This window comes from Canis lupus, chromosome 12 (genome assembly GCF_048164855.1).
Source record: "Canis lupus baileyi chromosome 12, mCanLup2.hap1, whole genome shotgun sequence".
NCBI classification, from domain to species: domain Eukaryota; kingdom Metazoa; phylum Chordata; class Mammalia; order Carnivora; family Canidae; genus Canis; species Canis lupus.
The window spans coordinates 44,720,120-44,734,948 of NC_132849.1; the positions used below are offsets into that span (position 1 = coordinate 44,720,120).

The 14,829-nt window shown below is 37.1% G+C and overlaps 1 protein-coding gene across 3 annotated transcripts in view; it reads right to left on the reverse strand.

Annotated features, from left to right (window-relative positions):
• Positions 1–1,063: 1,063 nt before the first annotated feature.
• SELENOI (selenoprotein I) overlaps positions 1,064–14,829 on the reverse strand; it is a 43,025-nt gene continuing 29,259 nt past the window's right edge. For 2 of the 3 annotated variants that reach the window (XM_072770807.1, XM_072770806.1), the window contains exons 7-10: positions 13,056–13,104; positions 11,509–11,689; positions 10,297–10,479; positions 1,064–7,835 (exon numbers count right to left, since the gene is read on the reverse strand). In XM_072770807.1, the coding sequence (XP_072626908.1) occupies positions 7,737–7,835; positions 10,297–10,479; positions 11,509–11,689; positions 13,056–13,104 (512 nt within the window). In that variant the 3' untranslated portion in view covers positions 1,064–7,736. The remainder of the gene's footprint in view (positions 7,836–10,296; positions 10,480–11,508; positions 11,690–13,055; positions 13,105–14,829) is intronic. The other variant, XM_072770808.1, reaches the window with a different exon arrangement.

Sequence of the window (14,829 nt, forward strand, 5' to 3'; positions counted from 1 at the left end):
ATAACTGCTGGGGCAGCCAAGAGGCTGGAAGGGGGAGGGGCAGGGGATTATGAACACACTGCTAGAGAACGAGCCTGGGTTAAAATAGAGAACAGGGATCCCTGGGTGGTGCAGCGGTTTGGCGCCTGCCTTTGGCCCAGGGCGCGATCCCGGAGACCCGGGATCAAATCCCACATCGGGCTCCCGGTGCATGGAGCCTGCTTCTCCCTCTGCCTGTGTCTCTGCCTCTCTCTCTCTCTGTGTGTGTGTGTGACTATCATAAATAATTAAAGAAAAAAAAATTAAAAAAAAATAGAGAACATCGTCCCCTCACCGTCTTCAAACCTATTACAGAAAAAAAAATTTAAATGCCTGCTTTCAGATATGATAGATCAATTCTGATGTAAAAGACAGGAAATATTCTCAGAAGCAATGTTAGCAAATATGAGGTTTTTCAATAAAGCTTATGATTTATATGCTAAAGATTAAGTGTACTAATAAGTGTGGGTCATTAGGTTCTTATGGAATTAGCCTGGAAAATTAACACTTTTCTCTACAAAAATGTTTTTAGGTATGAGACAACCATCTTACAAACTGTGTGACCCAGTTATTATTATATACTGCCCAGTACCCAAAGTCAAGAGCAAGACACCATGAACAACTAACTGTTAACTGCCACCTGCCTAGTCCTTTCTTTCTGAAACAAGTCACAGGATTACAGAAAACCCAAAAGCAAGCCAGCTGGTCATTGTTTTTTTTAAGATTTTATTTACTTAATTGAGAGAGAGCATGCACATGTGGGCAGAAGGGCAGAGGGAAAGTGAAAAGCAGACTCCCCACTGAGAAGGTTGCCTCCACCCACACAGGGATCAGGATCTGAGCTGAAGGCAGACACTCAACTGAGCCACCCTGGTGCCCCTGGGCTGACTATTGTTTAAACAAACAAAACAAAAAATCATTTAATGTTTTGCTCTAAAATAATCCAGGACTCTGAGACAAGTGGCTGGATGTTCTTTTTCTGCCCATAGCTCCCTCCCCTCTTAAACCTACCAAGGAAAAAACAAAGACAACAATCTGAAAACAGTTAAAAGGATTTAAAAATTATTTACTCTTTACTTTTATTACAATAAATATTTATCAATAATAGAATTAAACAATTTTAAATTAAAACCTACTGCATTACTTTTGAGGTTCACAGCAGCAGAAATAAACATAAATCCAGTTGAAAGGGCAAGGCTTCCAGAATCCAGTGGCAAGAAACAGTCAGATCTTGATTATCTGGGCTAGCAATAGGGCACAGTAATACCAATGATGCAAAAGTAACATTGAAATGCATAGTTGTAATCTGTGCATCAAATCATCTAAGGCTTCACAACACTGCAGCTAAGGAATTTAAGCGAGTAATGAAGCCCCGTTTCTGCAAGGGCTAGATTTCTTCCCCCATCAAGCCCCTGAGCACAACTGTTCCCAGAGCTGCCTTCGGGCCAGGAATGGGCCCCATCATCATTCAGAGCCAGAAGCCTCAAACCTGGTGGAAGCAGCTATCCTTCTCACTCACAATTCCTGGTGAAAGGGAAACAGAAAGTGACATATTTCAAGGGCCTTCCTTGGGGATTGAGATGAACTGCAAATAGGAAAGAGTATGGGGCTCCAGCTAAGGTAGAGGCTTCACAGAGTTATGGGCTACATGCTAGGTCAACAAGAAGAGAACAATCTAATGATGGCTTACCATTCTGCAGATAATCAAGAGTAGACTGCATGTATATATGAATGTACCATACGTATAATGCAGAAAATATGTGTACATATTAAATATGTATATACACGCACGGCACACATAACCAGATAAAAATAAATGCTATATTATTTACTATGAACACAACAAGTTCTAGACAGACCAATTATGAATATGCTCAATTAAACTACTTGAAAGAGAAAAGAAACAATTTTGTGCTCCCCTTTATCTTCTACTTTAATATATTCTAGTTGTTGCAAACACATTCCAGTTGCTTAAGTGGTATTGTTTCTAGGTACCTGAGAAGGGAGTCATCCTTTTGTTTCAGAATACTACAGAAAGCAAACTACAACAGGTCCAAGCCACACAACTTAGTAATTGATTTTGCTGTGATTCCTGTCAGTTTCTCTTGGAATAAAGCCTTACTCAGAAAAGTCTCAACTTTTTTTCCTATAGGCAGCTACAAATTTAACCTACCACGTTGGATGGGAGGAGCAGGGAAGAAGGTCGGCAGTAGGGAGTCTGCACCTGGGCAATCATTCACTGTGTCCCCACTACCCAGAGGTAATGCTACTTTTAAAAGAACAATTGAAATTTGGAGTTTAATACTGAAGTCTGCTTTCTTGGCACATTCTGGAACAAGCAAGTCATTCATTACACATAGCTGGGACTTTGTCTCTTAAAAGCCAATGGGTAAGTTATCTAAACAAAATAACCTACAATGTTAATATTGTGGGCAGATTTATTAGCAGTTGTTAAAGTCTGATGTTGTATGATACTAGTAATTCAAACAGATTTAAAGCGCAACACGCAGAGATCTTGCAAAATGAAAACTCCCATTAACAGGTTAGTAGCATCAAATACTAACTAAGCATGTTCCAAGTAAGGTCAAGAAATTACTCTTTAGAGATAAAAGTGCTTATCAAGAATATCAGAATACAGAACTCATGGCAAATTGTGTATGTTTTAATAAAAAAAAATGAATTCTAATCTGATTACCTATAGAAACTGCTCAAGAGAAGACTTTAGCCAAAGAGTCATAAGGCATCACCAGCATTTAGCCATTCCTGGTATTGTTTTGTTTTGTTTTAAGTAATCTTTATACCCAACATGGGGCTCAAACTCACAATCATGAGAACAAGGGTCACACACTCTACCAACTGAGCTAGCCAGGCTCTGCTAGTCCCAATATCTTTAATACTGTCTCTAAGTCCCATGTAGTGTTAGGTACTATATGGCCATGATCCAATTCACAAGCTTTAAAAACAGCACCACTCTGATTTAACCTACTTTTCTAAAAATGATTCTGCGAAGAGTAAAACAATGTGAACGGTCTGTAGAAGACCAAACAATCCTGTTATGCCCAAATGGGCTTTCCTACAGAAGTTAAGTCCTTGTTAAAATATTCGAAAATCAGTCCAAGTGCCACCTTTCCACTTCTGGGAACCTGGCCTTTCTGACCAAATGCAATGCAGCCCCCTCACTCAGGCCACCTGTGAGAGGGGTTATAAACGGCAGAACATCTTTTGCTTCCCTAAATATTAGCTCATTTAAGATCTAAGAGCAGGACCCTGCTTCAAAACAACCCCCCCCCCCCCAAATCAGCTAGATTACTACCTCTTGCACATTTGTTTATTAAACAGCAAAGCATACTACTGGCATGTGGGTTAAAAAGTTAGGTTATGTTTATTTTGCACTGTGAGAAACACTGCAGTGAATTATCCAATAAATCCCAGTCCTGTGGCTCCACACAAAGAAGAAGGTAACATGTCACCACTTTCTCTGGAAAGGCTATACAACCATGATTTACCATATACCCTGATTACTGCCTGCCAATATTATCAGTCATCTGTACCATTGTCAAAGATGAAAAGTAAAATATACAAATCACGCGGCTTACATAATTAATAAAGGAAAAAATCAGAAATTTACTTAAGCTTCCTAAAATGTACAGAGCATCATCACACTTTCAAGTTTCACAGTGATTAGTTTAACACTGTTTTACTGTTAAAACTGTCACTTAAAATGTACATGTCAAAGTGCTTCAAATGCAGCATACTAATTAAAACTCCTTCTGGAAGGTTCTATACTGGCAGCTAACTTAGGAAGGTTATTCACCCACAGGGTGCTCAAGAAAGGGCATGCTGCCTTACAAAGACACCTCATAGGACAAAGAAAATTCTAATCCAACTTCAGAAATCTCCTATAGAGCATTCAATTGAGTCCAGAACTGAGGTCTAGATAAAGGCCACTCTGAACACAGGAATCAACACAACCAAAAACTTCTGTAATTGTTTTTGGCTTTTTTGGGGACCCGAAGTCAAAGGTTCTAGCCCATCGGGTTTACTCTGTTCCCTCCGGCATGTTCCCAGTCCTAAGGCAATCAAGGAGATCGGAATGTGGCAGATCTAGGTGCTGCAAATCAAGTGGGAGTCTCTTGTAGGTGGTAGCAAATCAAAAGGGAGGACAGGTGAAGGATAAAAAGGAAGAGTTACACATAGGCTTCTAGTTAAAATATAAAGTGGAAAAGGGGCCTTTGATTCAAATACCTTCAGTTTCTCTCTTTATTTTCCACACGTCACAGAATCAAAGTCTACTTTGGAAGCAAGGTACATTCCAAATATTTTTCGACTACAAAATAAATTCTTTAAAAATTGAACACTTAGGAAACTTTCAAATTTACATTTGAAATTTTGAAGTTAGTGGAAGAATGATCATTTAAATTGTGACAATTTAAAATGTTGCACTGTATGTACTAGGATCATTGGGCACGACAGGCATTGTGCATTAGGTGATCCCTTCTCCATCAGGGGGATCCTACACCTGCTTTTTCTTTTGCATATTCCCCCAAAGCCCAGACTCCTGGTCATGATTAATACTCTCTTGGTACCTATTTAGAATTTGGGCAACTCTAGACATATACTCCTCTTCCCCATACCTCTGTATTAAAATAAATGACACATTGGTCATAGTACTAGAACATTCTAGACCATAATCATCATGGAGCTTTTTTAAAATTAGAATTCATTAAAAGTATTTAAGCATGATATTATTAAAATGCCAAGGACTAGCTTTTTATTTGGAAGTTAATCGCTCTATTATCCTTGAGACTAAAACTCATGAACTACATCTATTATGTATAAATGGAGGAATGGCAGTGTAAACTGTGATAATTTTAAAATGTGCAATGCACTAAAGATCATGAATGTTAATAAGGGATCAGAAAGGCAGCAATAACATACTCTATCCAGGTATTTTAAGGACTTTTCTATCCCATGCCCCCCTCAAATATAGGGGAATTATGTTTTGACAAGCATGAAAGAACATTTTTCATATACCATAACCTGACAAGAAACTTCTCACAGGTCTAGGTAACTTTGGTCAGCAGAAACACAAAGCAAACCTCTGGCCTGGCTAAGGCACTCTATTCTGAAATGTACTGAAAACATGCACGACCAACCATGCCACTGCTCCCCTTAAAGGCAGCTCAGTGTTGGGAGAAAGGCTGGGGAGGTAAACTCACCCCAAAATATCATGCATAAGCCTGAAATATCTTTTATGCTTTGGAAATGTTATGATAATTGGCTTGACACAAATTCACACAGAGCTATTTGCAATTAAGTCCTGCTTCAGCTGCAATATCACTACACAACAAATGGGGGCTTTTAAGATGCCCTTCAAGATGGCAGACTAACCTAAGAAAAAGTCAGCAGTCCACTGAAGATTTACAAGTCCACAGTATTCTGAAACAGTTATTCACTCAGTTTCACTCTCACCTTGTTGACAGCCACCTTTCATCTAACGGTGTCAATTAAACTATGGCATAATTTTTACTATAGAGAAATAGGTCATGAAGTACAGGCACAAAATAATTTCAAATAAACTTGATGCAACAGAAAAAGAACAGAAAGACACTTTGAGGTAAAATCGCCCCAGAAGTACAGAACATGACCCTATGTTGGAAGGTTTTGTTTTGTTTTGTTAACTATACTGTACAAGGTGAAGAAAGCCTGCGGTCTAAATCAGTCATTTTATAAATATTTTGCAGTTCTTTTCTTATATAACACAGATTAATCTCATTCTTGTGTACAAGGCCAACAAAAAGGTAAAATGATTAGCTGAGAAACCTTAGAACAAAGCTTTGTTCCTAGCCCAAATTACCACTTGATCCAGCTCAATTTTACAGATGACAAAGAACAAGGTCTACAAAAAACAGAGTTACTGATACTAAATTTGCTCATTCTCTGACCTCCATGATGGGAATTTATTAACAAACATGGAATCACTACCCACATTTTCCAGCATGGATTTCTCACCATTTTCAGTCTCAGAAAAAAATCACCAAATATACCTCAATCTTTACGGACTGTTTTTAAAAATGAATACAGAACCATGAGTTAGCTCCTTGACTCAATTCTAGTAACCTGGATGACAATGATTAGGATTTACAAATTTAAAAACTGAAATATCAATTACATAGTTCTTTTTACAAAGCAGCAGACTGAAATTCAAAAAAGAATACATTGTAATTAAATTTAACGATGGTCACATTCATAGATAAATAATGGTTAAGAATTTAATTACATATCAACACAGTGGTGCCTATTTTATCCAAGTGCAATCCATCCAAAAAAAAAAGGGTTTAAGATACACTCTTCATTCGAGCACAAACTTCATTCAGTGGAAAATAAAAGAAAATCAGCAAGTAAATTTCACCACCACCAAACTGAATGGAGACAAAGTCAAAAAGAAATAAAATATCCACATTCATGAAAAGGTGTGATCTATAAAACCACCACACTGAAGTCAAAGGGATTTTTATGTTTGTCAGCAAACCTAAAAAGTTATCCCAAGTCATATTAAAGAGAGCAGGTACTCAGTAAGGCATATATATCAGAAATTTTTTTTAAGTGGGGAAGTGGGCAACTTAGGGAAGAAAGAATTTCTACCTCTTTATCCTATATGAAATAAAAAACACAGCACTCTCTCTTCCACAAAAAAGAGACGGACGGATGGATGGATGGAAGGAAGGAAAAAAGGGAGAAAGGATTAAAAAAAAAAAAAAGGACAAACTGAATCCGAAAATTAATTTCGTAGTGAGGTTCATAGCAGTAATTCATAGTGAGGCTCATGAGACTTCTAACTCCAAAGTAAATTTCTCTCCTAAGGAAGTTCACCTGTGTTCCCTACAAATAATTATCCTAAGACTGGGACTGTCACATGCATTCATATAATCAGAGTTTGCAGGCACCAAATCTCAGCAACTTGCAACTGAGGGGGAATACGCCATGTTTAAATGATGAACCATGTCAATGGGTGAGCTACAATTATGACCCACTCTCTACTAAGTCTCAATCGGATATTTTTCTTTAAAAGAAAATTAAGCCATTTATCAAGATCCCTCCCAAACAAAGAGAGCCAGAACACAAGAGAATCTAAATATATATACTAGCTCTCTTAGCACATGAGGACAAAAGGCATTTCCATGGGAAAGAGAAACCACTATTTGGCAACTGTACATTATAGTTCTGCAATCATTTGGCATCTCTTGCTAAAGGTGACTTGCTCTTATCTTTTCCCTATATTAGATTTGGGCTATTGATAACTTCCACTGCTAAAGACCTACTACTAAAGTAGTATCAAATATGAAAACATTTTGTGGTTTTCTTAATGTTACCAGTTTTCCTAAACCAATGTGGGGACTTTAAAAATAAAAACAAAGTATCTTTAACTCTGTATGAACCAAAACATTATAGACTCATGAAGCTAAAATCACTAGAAACATTTTGCTGGTCTAAAGTACATTATGCTAAACCAAAATGCAACATGGTTTTATAAAAATAAAATAAGTTGGGAGTTAGTAGGTCCAAAATTCCATAAATTCAGGTCATTTGTCTCACTCCTGCTGTCCAAGTACTATACACACTTCAGTTCCCAGGTCTGTTAAGCACATCAGTTTAGTTCAATGGTGATGGATGAAATATTTACAAGCATCTTATTTACAGTACTTTTTTTCTGTAGATTACAGGCCAATATTCTTTTCTTCCATTCCTAGTCAATCCGAGTTTGGTTTCCTCAATGAGAAGGGGTAAATCTGAAAATGGTTGCTCAGCTGCTTTACCTATAGAAAACCAGAACATGAGGCAGTGACAAACACATTCCTAATTATTTTTTAAAAGGACACAGAATTCACCCTCTGGAGACAACAATTTACTGACGGAACAAAACTCAGCAGAAATAATGAAGAAGTTTTTCTAGACTAAGATAGCTATAGAGCTAGATAGAAGGCTATAGAATTCTACAGAATACCAGAACTACCCTAGGAGGCTTAGGACTTAAATCTGAGTTTGCCTAACTCCAAAATCTAGTCTTTCCAGAGCCCTCTGGATCACACAGATTCACACCCAAATCCGCTGAAAAATTATAGGGTTAGTTGACTTAAAATATCTAATAGGTTAAATATTTACATATATAGACTCAATATTTAGCTGCTTATAGCATTTCTAGGTAATCATTCCTAATCTTAATGAAACAGTATAAAAATAGATCTGTACATTTTGAGAGACGTAGGCCATATTCGTTAAGGTATCCTTAGGGGGTAGGCAAGACCCTGATCATGTGTCAGTTATCAAACATCATTTATTTGATACTTCCTAGCTCTATTGCCACTATTTATATTGCAATAGTTCAAGTGAATGCTTTGTGTGGCTTAGCAAGTTTTACCTTCTGGCCAGAAGTCGCAGAAGTGGCAAGAGAGCACAAAGACAGACAAAAAAGATGTTCCTGGAATTTTTTTCCCCAATAACTTTTATGTATTTTCCAGGTTTTTAACAGTGAAAATGTACTCCTCTTATAATTAAAAAGAAAAAAAAATGTTTTGGTTTGGTTTAAGTAGTTTCCTAAAGATATGCTTCTGAATAATAAATTAACACAATTATAAAAGACATTTACAACTCTGTCCTACTTCATACATAAGATTGATGAAATAGGGATCCCTGGGTGGCGCAGCGGTTTGGCGCCTGCCTTTGGCCCAGGGCGCGATCCTGGAGACCCAGGATCGAATCCCACATCAGGCTCCCGGTGCATGGAGCCTGCTTCTCCCTCTGCCTGTGTCTCTGTGCCTCTCTCTCTCTCTGTGACTATCATAAATAAATAAAAATTAAAAAAAAAAAAAAGATTGACGAAATAAAAGATAAAAGCCTAAGAGTGTTGATATAAAATAAAGCATTTATGTTAAGGATGAACAAATAAAAACATAAAGAAAGGATTATGTCTTCCGGTCATAATCCACAGTTATCATGGATTTGTTTTTTCACCTATTGTATTCCAACAAATGTAGGTTACTTTGGGGAAAACCCTAAGGGAAGAAACCTAAGTTTAGCAACATATACATAGTATAAAGTAGTTATCAAGCATGACAGGTGCCCTCATTTAAAAAATATGTACGACAATATAGAAGACATTTTTTCCTCAAACTGAGTCCCAGAAGGGTTCCTTTCAAAACAAGCATCCCAAATAGAAGCATTTTAAGAACCACAAAAACATGAATACCCTTTTATATAACCCCACTGCTTCAAAACTACCCTCAGAAAATAAAGAAAAATATATTATTCCATATTGTTCACTCTAACTTGAACTTATAATGGTGCAAATTTGGAAACAACCTAAATGATTAAAATAACTGGGTTATAATTAAGTACACTGGGTAATTAAGTAATCTCCTTGATGGAATACTGTACAACAATTAAAAATCATTTTTATAAAACCATGCTAAAATATATAAAATAATTAGAAAAGAATGTTAAACTGTGAGGAAAAGAAAATAGGCTGCATGGTTCTGATTTTCATTTTATTATATCTAAATTAGTCCATTTGCCCTAAAACTAGTCTCTTGCTTTAGAAGAGAATATTAACGTTTTGCAAAATACTTCTTAAATCCATTGTCTTCTGTTATCTCTCTCTATAAAAGTGCCGCTAAAGCTAAAGAAGCAAATATGAAAATAGATCACCAACAAATGGGATTATTTGGTCCTCACATAATTGAAGGCATACAAGAGTTTACAATTCCATACACCAAGAAAACTGTTTACATTTCTACTTACTTAAAAACTAATTCCTCATAATTATCCAGGTTTTAAATTATTTGTAGATACTATAACATATTCATCAGAGAAACAATATCTGAAATTATGTACCTAGATATTACCTAAGCTTTATAGAGAATATCCCAATTTTTCCAGGTACTTTTTTTTTAAAGATTTATTTACTAGAGACAGAGAGAGAGAGAGAGAGAGAGAGAGAGAGAGAGAGAGACAGCACATAAGCAAGAGAGCATTAGCAGGGTGGAAGGCAGAGGGAGAGGGAGAAAGACTCCCTGTTGAGCAAGGAGGCATATGAGGGGCTTGAGCCCAGGACCCTGCGATCATGGCCTGAGCTGAAGGCAGACGCTTAACCCACTGAGCCAACCAGGTGCCCCTCTTCTGGCTACTTTAATAAGCAGCTTTCTTTTGAAATTTTCCCTCACCTCCTTTCCTACTACTTCTAAGAACTAAATGGAACCAATTTTGCTCTAGATTACTCACCACTTGTACTCCATAATGGATGTGGGCCAGAGTGAAAACAGCTGTTAAAGTATACAGGAGAATGCTCTCAACATAAGAGGATACTCCAAAGTTTACCACCAGGACAACCAAGAAAAGAGGGACCAGTAACCAATTCAAACTTGGGCACCGGGTACTGCTCATTTGACAAACAATCAGCTGACACTTGAAATTAGGAAAAAAAAAAAATTAATTAGCAAAGCACTTCCAAAATTAGTCACTCCAACATTTAAAAAGCATTCAAATACTTTAGCCAACACAGTTACATATTATTAAATTCAGTAGTTCTAAACTGCTCAGGAGCTGAACTGAACCTTTGCCTCCACCTCCAAAACCATGGACCCTCAGAGTGTGTGTCAGAAGAGGCTGGAAGATAATTTAGTAAGGATGCTATACAAGGCATTTTTCCACTAGGTAACAGTTCAGATAAAAGAAACTTCTTCCAATTTTAAAATGCTATGATATCTGAAAAAAACTTTCAAAACAGCCTTTTTAATAGTTCCATACCACTAAATTTCTTCATGGTGATAAGGAAATGCTATGACCAATTCAGTCATATTGTCATCTTAACACCTCAAGACCTCTCTGGTTCCCTTTACCTTCAATACCTTACTCAAATCGAGTTTTACTCCTTTAGAGATATTTTTTATACACTGTATTAATACTTTTAGATCTTTAAATCCTGTGAAATCAAGAGGAGTGATGCTATTGAACACATTACAGACATGGAAACAAGCTCAGTGATTAAGTTATAAAGTAAAAACTTACTAAGTTTTTAGAGTGAAAGCACAGTCTCCCTGGTTGTCAGAATCTTTCTCAACTCCTGACCTCTCCTACCTGTCTGCTGCTGTCTTGCTGGGTCATTGTACAGAAAGCATTTTTTTTTTAATGTTCTATTTATTACAAAGCTTTTACTCTGTTAATTTTAAAATCAGCTAATTTAAAAGTGTGTGCATGTATGTTTTCTCTCAAAAACTCCTTTCAGCCTCCCTAAATTAATCATTAGATCTGCAGCCATGTGAAAAAGGGAAAAATAATATTCAGCATGCTATATCCTTTGGGGTTATTATTCTTTCAGGTTTCTGACGTAAAATATCTTTAAATTAAAATCTGTTTAATATGTAACATTTCTCAAATTATCAAATTTTGCCATATATTCCTTATATTATTACTTTTAAAAGAAAAAAATCTTACTGTTATGTTGGCAAAGGCTGTTCCAACCATAAAGTAGAATACTCTAGGATGCAACTCTAAAATATCTGAAGGCGACTGAAGGATCCATGCTGTAGACAAAATGAATAGCAAACATGGAGAAAAAAAGGGAACCATAGCTTCATAGATTGAATTGTGTTTCAAGGTGTTATTTTTATAGCTTCTGAAAAAAAGAAAATCAAGTAATACAAAGAACATTATTACATATAAACTCACACTGCATTTGTAAATTTTGTAGTTTTCAAAGTATTTTCACACTTATTCTCTTACTTTATACTCACAATCATCCCATAGCACAAACAGTATCAGCATTACTTAACCCCATTTTGCAAACAGGCTAAGTGATGATGTGAGAATTTAAATTTACATAACTTGCTACCAAGTGGCAGGGCCAGGACTAGAATGGAAATCTTCTGACCCCTAGTCCCCTGTAATGTAAAAATGAATAAAACTTGATCTTTGTTCTGTGAGATTTATATTTGAAATGGGTAATAAAATGCACACAAAACACCACTAGGAAGTTCTACTACAATACAAAGGGACAGAGAACCCAAGAATGGAAGACTCTGCACCGAGACTGCCCTGCCCATAGCATTCTAGGTGCCTCTGGCACACTCTCCCAATATGTCTGCCCATCTGAACAGAGCCCCAAATTCTAGTCTTGGTTCTGCCACTGATTACATGATCTTGCACAAGATATCGCCCTATCAAGACCTCATCCTTAGAAGACAAGGAGAAAATGTCTTAATCTTTAAGGCCTTCAGAGCTTTAAATGTTATGTTTTCTATGAATAACTGCCATAAATAGGGAAGATTCACAGAGCTTGGCTTGACAGATAGGATTCTGTAGGACAGATCTCAGAGCTGAAGGATGAAGTGGGAAGTATAAGTGTTTCAAGCAGAGGAAACAGTACCACAGGGAAGTGGGAGGAAAATTACCAAGGAGGGAAACACCAAAATACATTCAGGTCCTCTAAGTAAATTCAGTGTGGCAGCAAAGCTAGAGAAGTACAGATCAAGGAAATGAAACTCCACCCAGGAAACTCCTACCTAACCCCTGCCCCATTCCTCTGGCAGGAATTTTTATATAGTGCTACTTGGAAAGTCAGCACAGATCCAGGGTTTGGTCCGAAACTACACAAGTTCAGAAATTTTATTTTATGATCATGCTGACTAAACTTATACAGAATCAATTTATAAAAACTTATAATCGATTTCTAAAAAGAACATAAACTTATCAATATTCAACAGGAACACACTCCTTCCCCATTCACTCCACAAAAGAATGACAAACAGAAGACTGTCTGGTGAGCCAAAAACTATAACAAAAGAACCAGTAGTTTTGTGCTGTGGGTGAATTGACTCACAGCCGCTACTGTAGATACCTTAAATGATCCTAACCTCAATTCTAGGTTCAAAATACAGGTTTCATGACCTTTTCAAAATGTCCAAATGCCAAAAGTAAAACAGATCCTAAAATCCATCTAAGTAACAATTTTCACATTTCCCACCCAATTAAGAAATACTTACCTGAAAAAGTTTAATAAACTCATTGGAAGAGTCACACATAATGCACAACCTAAAAGGAAGAATATTTAAATTACTGTCAATTATTATTCGAGTGATTTTTAGAATTATCAAATACATACAAAATATTTAATACTTTTAGACAATAATTCGCAGGTTCAGGTTTACTTTTGTAATGAAATCAAATATACTTCTGAGCAATATTCACAACCAGAAGAGTGGTAGAACAGCTTGGTGATTCAGAGCGGAGGCTCAGCAGTTGAGACTGGGCTTGAATCTTGGTTGTACCTACAGTTATGTGATTTCAGGCAGATTAACTTTTCAGTGCCTCAATTTCTTCTTTTATAAAACAGAGACAATAGGATTGATCCCATAGGGTTTTGAGAATTAAATGAGTTACTACAAACAAAGACACCTGGAACAGTACCTAGGATGCAGTAAAAGGCACAAGTGTGAGTCACTGAAAGAGGTGATGATTAACGGCTTCTGTGGTTTCCCATTTCCACTTATTTTTATCTCCCTATTTTTAATTTTTCACCCATAAACATACACTAGTTCTTTCCCCTCAAACCTAAAAACAAGGACAGCCTTCCCAAGACACCCTCCTATTGCTTCTCCTGCCCTCGCTCTATGTATTATCTTACTCTGCTCTTCCCTATCACTCACCAGACCTTCCTGTGGCCTTCAGTTCCTTAATACTCAATCATTCTGCCTTCCCTCTGCAGAAACTATACTCTTGAATTTACCAAACTCTCCTAATGATCAAATTCAATATTCTTTCTTCACTCTTGACTTCTAAGTGAGATGATACTCCAATGACTCTCTACTAACTGCAATTCTTTCCTGCCTTTGGCTTTGTGATCCATTCCAGTGCTCTTGTTAGTTATCCAACCATTACATGTGCTGTCCTTTCCTGGCAACTCTGCCTCTTGCATATTCCTAACTGTGTATTCCACTGTGCTTCTATTCTCCCTCAGAGAATCCTGTCTTATAGCTTTAACTACAAGCTTCCTATAGGTGACTCCAAAATCTAGTAATGTACTCTTGGGCAAATCAGACAATCCCTCTGAGCTTCAAGATTCCACAGCCGTACAATGTGGATGGGTTAAATGACCTCCTAATGTCCCTTGCATTTTTAAAATTCTCGGATTCTACAAATTAAAGATGCAAATTCTCAATTTTTTTTTTCCTCTATCAAACTCCAAATCAACACCTGTGGCAAGTTTCTGGCTACTTCATTTGGATATTTTGCCATCACTCAACAGATTAGCCCTAGCTTGTCCACTCTAGACCTTCGCACCGACTAGGCTTGGCTTGGGGCGGGAAGGTGATGAATGCAGCTATGACCTTAAGAATCAAAGACAGAAAAGCATTCCTTCAAAACAATTCCTAAGACATTTTGCTAAAAACAGATGAAAAGACTGGAATCCACCAAACAGAAATCTCATCTGAAAAGACGAATTACTCTATTTCCAAGCCCAACTGCGACAAAGTTCCCCAAGTAGAAGACCTCTAAGAGAAAGGAAGAAGACAAGCTCATGTCCTCAGAAATTTTTTGCAGCTGACTCCATGTCAAGCTGGGAAGCACTGGTAGGGAGCCGGGGCTGAATTAATTAACCCAGAATCACTACAGCTCTGAGGTGTTGGTAAAAGGCTGACAGAAACTTGAAAAGATTTGCTACCAAGAGTATTTTTAGTTTAAAATACCTTGAAATAACTTTATCTTAAATACAGCAAGCATGCAGGAAGCCTGGGCTATATATAGGTTGCCAAAGAG